The following is a 10,966-nucleotide window of genomic DNA, read 5'->3' on the forward strand; positions in this document are numbered from 1 at the left end:
ATCTGTGGCTTCTATTGGTTACAATTATCACTAAACAGTACCTAGCCGTCCATGCTTGCTCTTGAATATGAAGTCATTTAAAACATACTCTCTTGTTTAGATTAATTTGTATTTAGTGCAGGTTTAATAAGTAGAGACCCATGTAAAACTTATAGTCTGTATTGAATTGGCCATGTTTATTTGTATGCGTGTTTAGAACAATGTCTGGTGTGTGTTTTACACGTACATTAAAGATTATATAGACCATTGTTAAAAATAAATCATACATCCATTTCTGAATTGAAAAATAGATACAGATCAAGCTAAAATAATTTAGCATATATTTACAATAAGGAAATACAGATGTTTCAAAACATACCTTGTACATAATTTATCCATATGAAGCCTTTCTGAATTTATATTAACCATGATAGCAATTACAAATTGATCAGTTGATTCATTTACCAGATGTGCAACTCATATTTTCATCTACTTTTGTTGCTTGCACACTATACATACATGGTGTGCACACTGTGCATAATCGTGTAATGTGTGATCCCTAAATTTGACATGTTCATGTAAAGGTAAGTGTTCAACCCACAGATTCTTTATAGAACTCTTAAAATTTACAGAAAGTTTCTGCTAATTTCACAATATGATGGAAAATGAATGTGAATATTTTCTAAATAGGGATTAAATCCTGTAAGTAATGGACCAGTGTCTGGCTTCATTTTGTTTCTTTCTTACAGGTTACGGAGATAGCAAGTTGATAGGAGCTCCGGACGAACCTCCAAAAAAGAAAGTTAGAGTTTGAGGAAAAGAAATACAGAATGCCAGCTTGTTTTGGTTGACAAATAGTGAATGTCATAAACAGATAACTGGGTCTGATAAACAACATACACAGAAAGTTGAAGTTTGTGAGGGGCTAATGAACGACATACACAAGGGAGTTGGAGTCTGATGAAGGACAACAAGAAAGTTGTGGTGAATGAAAAACACAGAAAGTTGGAGCCTGTTGAAGGACAAACAGAAAGTTGGAGCCTGTTGATTGACGAGCACAGAAAGTTGGAGTCTGATGAAGGACAAACAGAAAGTTGGAGCCTGTTGATTGACCAACACAGAAAGTTGGAGCTGTAGCTGAGTGTCAGTGATGTGTCCAAAATGTGTGATGTTGGAGGTTAGCTATATATAGATGACAACAATATAAACTGGCACATTTGCAGATCAACTGCAGATTTAACTGTTGGGATCAAAAGAAATGATATACTTGCAATCTGATCTAGTCATTATAAGCCTAAACCATGCTTAGGTGGGGGGTTTCTCGTTACGCGTGAACTGCTATGGAAACGTGTTGATATTCTTAAACTGGATATGCTGTTTTCATGTAATTTTCCAATAATCATTTGTGCCAAATGGTGGTGTACAGTCCCAATAGGACTGTACCCTACCAATAGGACTGTACCCTAGTGGGTAGTTACAGCCTGTAAATAGCCTGTAAGTAGTTTGATGATATAGTCCTCCACATGATACTTGTCACATATCACAATGTGCCTGGTGGGTTTGATCCAAAAGAATAACAATTATAGGTTAAAAACATGAAATTTTCATTTTGTGAATTTAACTTTTCAGGCAAATCATAATCATTCAGACCAATAAGCTATCGTTTTGCATGATTAAGTTGTTGTGTTGGTTTGTCTTCTTTTGTCCTTTGTAGGGAAATGCGTTTGTCTTCTTTTGTCTTTAAAAGTAAAACAGGTTTGTGTATTGTTTTCTTTTGTAGAAAACATGTTTGTTACTTTTAAATGCAATATATTGGTAGGGGGGTCATCATAGTAGTTGAGGCAGACCTGTAAACTATGTTAAGTGCAGGTCTTGAAGGTCTATGTTTACACTTACTTGTTATACCTCCTACAACAAAATGGACAAATTGTCGATACAATCACATCAGTACAACTCCTATTTTCAGCCAATTCTATGAAACTTTACTGATGCAGTCAACACACTGAAGTTTTGCACCTGCATTTTGTTTTGAACTTGCTATTGTTAAGGGAGTTATGCCTATTAGTTTAAAAACATTTCTCCAACTGCTAAAGTACAGCACCAATTTGAATATCATTTGGTACATAGAACCCCAATATTGAGGGGGGGTCATTAAAGTATATCATTTGTGTTATTATGAGTTATGCCCCTTTTTTTAAGAAAACTCCTCCCAAAGTACTGCATCAAATTTAATGATATTTGGAACATTAACACTTACATGGAGAGGATGTAACTATATGGATTTAGAGTTTACTTCCCTATTCATGGAGTTGTGTCCATTTGTTTATTTTTAAATGACCTAGCTATATATACAAATAACTATTCCTACATTTCTTGATGCAAACAGGGGTTAAGTCATTCTAGTGACAGTTCTAGTTACACCTTAATGTACATAATCTATTGGCCAATTTTCTGAGAAAGGTGACAGTACTTTATAATAGCCATCAAAGGGTCATGTAAACACTTGACTGGTTGTGCTACATATTCTTGTATACAGACCAACAGGTCCAACACTGGTCCCACTGGTCAAGCAACAGACCAACAGGTCCAACACTGGACCCACTGGTCAAGCAACAGATCCAACACTGGTCCCACTGGCCAAGCAACAGACCAACAGGTCCAACACTGGTCCCACTGGTCAAGCAACAACAACAGGTCCAACACTCGTCCCACTGGTCAAGCAACAGACCAACAGGTCAAACACTTATCCCACTGGTCAAGCAACAGAACAACAGGTACAACACTGGTCCCACTGGTCAAGCAACAGACCAACAGATCCAACTCTGGTCCCACTGGTCAAGCAACAGACCAACACTGGTCCAACACTGGTCCCATTGGTCAAGCAACAGACCAACAGGTCCAACACTGCTCCCACTGGTCAAGCAACAGACCAACAGATCCAACTCTGGTCCCACTGGTCAAGCAACAGACCAACAGATCCAACTCTGGTCCCACTGGTCAAGCAACAGACCAACAGGTCCAACACTGGTGCCACTGGTCAAGCAACAGGTCCAACACTGGTCCCACTGGTCAAGCAACAGGTCCAACACTGGTCCCACTGGTCAAGTAGTTGGTAATGTGATAAGTGCGAGCAGCTCAAGCAGTAATATGGCATTCGTCAAATTTACTATGTCGTGTTTCAAGTACTAGATATTGCCAGGAACGTAGTCTTTCAGTTTTCTCATACAAGGTATTACATTTGTGTGACTGTGATTAACAGTATGTGAAACACTTCAGTATATAATTATGCATGTGTCGACAATTTAATGGGCCTCTACTTGATAGCTCTACTATATATGATGATGAAGGTTGTTTTACTTACCGGGTAATATAGTTTACTCTTTTACTTTAATTAGTTTTAATTTGTTTTTTTGTAAAAATACAGTTCACATGGAGGACTCCATTGAATAGTTTTAAAATGGAACAACTTTCTGCCCAAAAATGATATGAAATTTAATATCAAACCTTAGTTCAACATTAAAATCAGTAAAGCTTGTTATTGAGATCTGATGCCGTATGTATGATTATTGATATGCGAGGGTCTGTATGCCATGGTTGTAGGTGTAAAATCCACAGAAAGTATCATACCCTACCTGAGGCTACCGCTGATTGGTGTACGGTATACACAAGCTAGTGTCTTTCATTGCCTTAGCTGCAACGAGGATTATCTAGTCTTTCCCACTGGGTTTCCTGGCTAGGATAACTAGTCTTTCCCACTGGGTTTCCTGGCTAGGATAACTAGTCTTTCCCACTGGGTTTCCTGGCTAGGATAACTAGTCTTTCCCACTGGGTTTCCTGGCTAGGATAACTAGTCTTTCCCACTGGGTTTCCTGGCTAGGATAACTAGTCTTTCCCACTGGGTTTCCTGGCTAGGATAACTAGTCTTTCCCACTGGGTTTCCTGGCTAGGATAACTAGTCTTTCCCACTGGGTTTCCTGGCTAGGATAACTAGTCTTTCCCACTGGGTTTCCTGGCTAGGATAACTAGTCTTTCCCACTGGGTTTCCTGGCTAGGATAACTAGTCTTTCCCACTGGGTTTCCTGGCTAGGATAACTAGTCTTTCCCACTGGGTTTCCTGGCTAGGATAACTAGTCTTTCCCACTGGGTTTCCTGGCTAGGATAACTAGTCTTTCCCACTGGGTTTCCTGGCTAGGATAACTAGTCTTTCCCACTGGGTTTCCTGGCTAGGATAACTAGTCTTTCCCACTGGGTTTCCTGGCTAGGATAACTAGTCTTTCCCACTGGGTTTCCTGGCTAGGATAACTAGTCTTTCCCACTGGGTTTCCTGGCTAGGATAACTAGTCTTTCCCACTGGGTTTCCTGGCTAGGATAACTAGTCTTTCCCACTGGGTTTCCTGGCTAGGATAACTAGTCTTTCCCACTGGGTTTCCTGGCTAGGATAACTAGTCTTTCCCACTGGGTTTCCTGGCTAGGATAACTAGTCTTTCCCACTGGGTTTCCTGGCTAGGATAACTAGTCTTTCCCACTGGGTTTCCTGGCTAGGATAACTAGTCTTTCCCACTGGGTTTCCTGGCTAGGATAACTAGTCTTTCCCACTGGGTTTCCTGGCTAGGATAACTAGTCTTTCCCACTGGGTTTCCTGGCCAGGATAACTAGTCTTTCCCACTGGGTTTCCTGGCTAGGATAACTAGTTTTTCCCACTGGGTTTCCTGGCTAGGATAACTAGTCTTTCCCCTGGGTTTCCTGGCTAGGATTACCTAGTTTTTCCCACTGGGTTTCCTGGCCAGGATAACTAGTCTTTCCCCTGGGTTTCCCGGCTAGCATTATCTGGTGGGATATTCAAACACTGGGAAACCCAGTGGGAAAGACTAGTTTACACTTTTGTTACCTCATTTTACTAAACTTTTTCATTATATTTAAAAATAGTTAGAAGTGATAAAAATTCTCCCCAATATTCCAACCACATGGTGCTAAAGAAAATTCAACTTCCATATTTTTTGGAATATTTCTATAGACATAAATAGTGGATTTTTGTCTCTGCAGTTTTGATAGATATACATGTTATGGTGGTTGACTGTAAAGACTCGGTAATTTGGTTTAGAACTGGGACAAATACTACAAAGTAGACTAGTGCTCTGACAACTCACCAGAGTTACATCTTCAAACTTTCACAACTTCAATTAACAAAATGATTTTAAATTTTAAATAACAAATGATCAGATATTTATGTAGCCAAATAGACAGCAACTTTATTGCCAACTTGCAATTTTGTTTACACCAGGCATCAAACATCACACTTGAACACTCCACTGGTTGTGCTCCAGTCGTCAAACATCACACATGAACACTCCACTGATTGTGCTCCAGGCGTCAAACATCACACTTGAACACTCCACTGGTTGTGCTCCAGTCGTCAAACATCACACATGAACACTTCACTGGTTGTGCTCCAGGCGTCGAACATCACACATGAACACTACACTGGTTGTGCTCCAGGCGTCAACCATCACACATGAACACTCCACGGATTGTGCTCCAGGCGTCAACCATCACACATGAACACTACACTGGCTGTGCTCCAGGCGTCAAACATCACACATGAACACTCCACTGGTTGTGCTACATGAACCTGTATACAGGGAACAATATATCTCAAAATTGGTTTAGAACCTTAAGTCAAAGGTTTGAAGTTGCAACTTGTATTGACAGCAAACTGGCTCTTCACTGACCTATTTTAACATGAACTGGGCGTATGCATGGCTTAAATACAATTGATTGTTACCATATTAAGCAGTGCTTGTTTACATTGCAGCGCTACAAGGCAGTACGTTTTTTTATGTTACAGACTTGAAGTGTACCACATAATGTTGTTTTACTTCTGTGATTTGCATAAAAACACCATTCCTGGTTTGATTTTGGTTATTAGATCTGTCAAACTACATATCTTGATAAACTTGTTGATAATAAAATACTTGTTGATAATAAAATGCTTCAGCTATTTTCTGTTAACTGTTTTTTCATTGTATTTTTGAATTTTAGATGTACTGATTGGAGCCTTTTTTCAGTGCGCCATCATCAGTGGTCTGTCCATCCTTAAACAATTCTTGTTATTGCTATTTCTCAGGACGTCTTTGTCAGATTTTATATGTCCAAGGTTGTGCATGTTTCAGTTAGACACTGAAAAAACAATCAAGAAGGCCACCGCCACCAAATGGCCATCTTTGACATTGACAGTTACAGATTATCTCTACATCTTTAGAAGTACTAGACAGATTTTTTTTCAAATTTCATTTGAAGGTTCCCCTTGGTTCTTAGTTGTTTAATTGTTTCATATCTCAAGAACCCCTGAACACATTTAAGGTCATATGAGTGTATTGTTAAACGGAAACAGGAAGTACATCCCTAGTTGAATAACCAATATAGGGAGACAGCATCACAATTTCCACAAATTCTAATGTTTAATATTAAATTGATGAATATTGTATGTTTATTATTGACAGAACAGTGTGTTCTCTCAATATTAAAGTATTTCAAAGCAATCCAGGCATTAATTCAGGGTGTTTTTTTTATCAATGAGTCACATGTGTCCATTTTTCTGTACTTCAGGAAACCGGCTACCTGTTTCACTACTGTGAAGTTTTTCAAGAATGATAACTCTTACCTGCAATTACTATGTGTATATGGTTTTATTATAAAATGTCAATTTTTATATCGTGTATAGAGAATTAATTTTACACAATTTCAACATTTTTTAAATGGATATACATTAATGCAATACTAATATATGTCAGTATCATTTTTATTGACATTATTTTGTGTAAAATCCTTAAAATTCTGACAACCTTAATTTTTTTGTGGCAGAAAATTTTCTTTACTTTAAAGCAATATAACTACAAAATTTGAAGAAATTCTACTGAGAAATGGTGACACAATCCTGTTACCTTAATTCATATTTATACCATAATATGGTATTGAGTTCTACACCTTATTTAGGTTTTGGTGGTCATTGGTCAAGGTTAAAGGGTCAAAGATCACAGGGAAATATCACACTTGACCACTTGTGGGGGATGGGGGTTTATCTTTGTAAGCCTCTATTCACTTTGCTTTTATTGAGACTGATCTGAAAATTAAAATGACTGATAGGCTATATATAGGGGCCATCTTGATTTTGGTTGTTAAATTTCATTATCACGTTTTTCAAAGAATAACTGGAGATATCTTTATCAGACTTTACAAACTATACAAAATTCTCAGTGTTCACAGGCCCAGGTTTGTTTCTCTTGGTCTTTCATGATGCATGAATAGGATGACTGTCACACAACCACCTTGTACTTTGGTACTACAGGAGGGAATTTTAATGAAGGTTTCTCTCGGTTGTGCATGTTTCAATTTTAACTTTATCAAAAAAAGATGGTCACCAGATCAACATCTGAAATTTGACCACTGAAGTTTGTTACCACAGATTTTCAGAAGTACAGATTTTCTCAAATTACATGTAAGTATGTTTTTTCAGTTCACTAGTGTGGTATATTTCATTGTGGGTTTGATTGCAAGAAAAAAGATGGATACAAGAAATCTATCTTTTTAGCCCACCATCATCAAATCACCCTACGTCCATGGTCTGTCGTGCGTCCGTCCTTTAAACAATTCTTGTTAACGCTATTAATCAGAAAGTACTGGAGGGATCTTTCTGTAATTTCACATGATCCCTAGTTATGCATATCGTTTTTTGGGACTGATCACAAAACCAAGATGGCCGACAGCCAGCTATCTTGAATTTTAAAGAGTTAAAATTTGTTAGTGCTATTTCACAGAAAGGACTGGAGGGATCTTTGTCATATTTGACACGAAGGTTCCCCATGGTCCTCAGTTATACATAACTTATATTTGGACTGATCTTAAAATCAAGATGGCCGATAGGCACCATCTTGAATTTTACAGTTCAAGTTTTAAAGCGCTATTACTCAGAAATGACTGGAAGAATCTTTCTCAAATTTGATATTTAGGTTCCCCTTGGTCTGTAGTTGTTCATGTTTACCTTTAAGACTGATTGGATAAACAAAATGGCCAACAGATGGCCATCAAGGATTTTGAAAGATAAAGTTGTTAATTCTCAGAAACGACTTGAGGGATCTTTCTCGAATTTGATATGTAGGTTCTTCTTGGTCCTTAGTTGTGCATGTGTTATTTAAAGAGTGATCATAAAAACAAGATGGCAGAAGGAAGAACTGAACAGATCTTTCTCATATTGCACTGATTGGTGCTATCTCTAACAGTAAGTACTGTACTAGTAAATATGTGAAAAGACAAACTCACTTTGAAGGTTGTCTTTTATACACAGCGGTATGAGTTACCTCAAGGTGCATTTACTGTTTCCATGTCTTGATCAAACAGGATAAGAAGAGAAAAGATTGAACTGACACTGAACTAATGAAGATGGTACAATGGTGGGCCCAAGATCCTTCTGGGATCTCTTGGTTTGAAATGTTTATTCCCCAGCTTGGAAATCGGGTATTACCAGGGTTGGGGCCTTGGTATCAATACCCTTAGCATTACCTTCTTGGGGCAGGGGCTGTCTTTCAACACAATTTCACTCTACAATTCATGTATTTGTCCATTCAAATCGTTTTCTACTTTCATTAAGGTAAAAGTTCCAAGGTCAACCTCACCTTTTAAAGACTGTCTAACACCTGGTTGACCGCCCACACCAACCCCTCTTGGAAGTAGACACATTTCAAAAGTCGATGATGTGTAAGTTGTGTGCCATCATCATTGATTCACATGTAAGAGATACAGGTCCATTGGGCCACAATGAGAGACTGATTAGGAGCAGACAACTGGGCCACAAAGCCAATGAGAGACTAATTAGAGGCAGACAACTTTGACAGCAACGTTATCTTCCACACCAACATAGATGTATTACCAAGTACAATCTATGTCATTTTAGTCACATTAGATATAGAAGATGACGCATTGAAAATCCACTCAGTTAAAAAATATACAAATACTGATTTATACTACCATTTTTAGGTCACTTATTTCACCAATACTACATGTAAATGCACATGAAATTTTATTTTAACATTAAGCACTTTATTTCCACTTTCCGGGATAACCATCATTATTTAAAGCATTGAATTTAACAATGTTTTAAAAATTTAAATGTTGTATTATAGAAAAAAAAATACAATTAAAATCACTTCTTTCTACGGAAATAAAGCATTGTATCGCAGCATTTGTAGATTTGTGATGAGCACTTTCCATGATTAGTAAATAATCCACATAAAAGCACAATCAGAAATGCCCAAGGCGTTACTGATAATGTGATACTGTCCTCACAGTATTTCATCAGTAGTAGACGTGTACCACTTTTTAGATACTAACATGAGTTAGTGTCGAGAATGGTGTGTAGCGAGTCTGCAGTTACAGCGCTGACTTGGTGACGAGTCAGCAGTTACAGTGTTGACTTGGTGACGAGTCAGCAGTTACAGTGTTGACTTGATGACGAGTCCGCAGTTACAGTGTGGACTTGGTGACGAGTCAGCAGTTACAGTGTTGACTTGGTGACGAGCATGGTGTATAGCGAGTCTGCAGTTACAGCGCTGACTTGGTGTCAAGAATGGTGTGTAGCGAGTCTGCAGTTACGGTGCTGACTTGGTGTCAAGCATGGTGTGTAGCGAGTCTGCAGTTACAGCATAGACTTGGTGACGAGAATGGTGTATAGCGAGTCTGCAGTTACAGTGCTGACTTGGTGTCAAGAATGGTGTGTAGCGAGTCTGCAGTTATGACTGGCAAGGAGCAGGTGTAATTTTCACACACATAAGCTGTAGCTTTGCCTTGGACCTGAGGCAAACCATGAACAAATTCACAGCGTTTGGATAGGAAACTGTCTCCTCCAGTAGGCACCAGCAGGATCACCTTGTTAGGGAGGAAGTGGGAGTTCACACATCGGACAAGGTCTGCCATGTCTGGAGAGGACGGATCGCCAACTAACACTATCTGTTAACATAAAACCATCCTCAGCTTAGATTGTACAACTGTATACTATTCCTCACAAGATATTCATAAAAGTACAATTTTTAACCAAATTCTATTTTAAGCAATGCATGTCATTTAACAATAAGGTAATATTACGAGCCTTAAATTATGTTTGTCTATAGATTAGGTTTGTAGTACAGTACTGACCTGTTTAGTGGTACCAGTCATCCAAAACAGACCAGAGGTCATTTCAGGGACAGCGATAGGGATGTTGGTGAGCCGTTGATGGAACACTCTGAAGATTCTCATGGCCATACCTTTGTAGTCAGCTCTCTGTAGGATGCTGGACAGACGCAGCAAGTTGTTGGCCGCCACAGAGTTTGAGGAAGGTTCTGCTCCATCTTGGTCTGAAACAACATATTACTGTATCCAATAGTATCACTACTGACAATCCAATTATGAAATATATCATTGAATTGTCATTATTATACTGCATATGGATAAACTAGAAAATTAATGCCCCTGCAGTCATGAAGGGATGTCACAAATTACAAGGAGCCCGTCACAGGAAACATTTCTAATTTTTCTAAAAATTGTGCTTAATTTCAGATGAACATGTCAAACTGAATCAACGATTTTATGATCATAGATTATAAATTTTGCATGGTTATCAATATTAATATATATCTTATACTTTGTAGTAATTTGTAAAGTAAAACCACATTACAGTCATGCACAAAATAAGCTTCTGAATTCTTTTAGAATACATTGATAGTATTATTTGAGTGTAATGTGATACAATATTCCTATGTGTTTCAATACTTTGTTTTTAGGTCACCTGAGACAAAGTCTCAAGTGACCTATTGCGATCGCCTTTTGTCCGTCGTCGTCCGTCGTCCGTCGTGCGTCCGTAAACAATTTACATTTTCGACTTCTTCTCCAAAACCCCTGAACCAATTTCAATGAAATTTTGCAGGGACCTTCCATGGACAAAGGTCAACAAAAATAG

At 38.3% G+C, this 10,966-nt stretch overlaps 1 protein-coding gene across 4 annotated transcripts in view; it reads right to left on the reverse strand.

Annotated features, from left to right (window-relative positions):
• Nucleotides 1–6,865: 6,865 nt before the first annotated feature.
• Nucleotides 6,866–10,966, reverse strand: part of LOC110464684 (spermatogenesis-associated protein 20-like) — a 106,363-nt gene continuing 102,262 nt past the window's right edge. For all 4 annotated transcript variants that reach the window (XM_021520026.1, XM_021520027.1, XM_021520025.1 and 1 more), the window contains 2 exons: nucleotides 10,165–10,364; nucleotides 6,866–9,978 (listed from right to left, as the gene is read on the reverse strand). In XM_021520026.1, coding sequence (XP_021375701.1) covers nucleotides 9,715–9,978; nucleotides 10,165–10,364 — 464 coding nt within the window. In that variant the 3' untranslated portion in view covers nucleotides 6,866–9,714. The remainder of the gene's footprint in view (nucleotides 9,979–10,164; nucleotides 10,365–10,966) is intronic.

Source organism: Mizuhopecten yessoensis, unplaced genomic scaffold, assembly GCF_002113885.1.
Source record: "Mizuhopecten yessoensis strain PY_sf001 unplaced genomic scaffold, ASM211388v2 scaffold11021, whole genome shotgun sequence".
Taxonomy (NCBI): domain Eukaryota; kingdom Metazoa; phylum Mollusca; class Bivalvia; order Pectinida; family Pectinidae; genus Mizuhopecten; species Mizuhopecten yessoensis.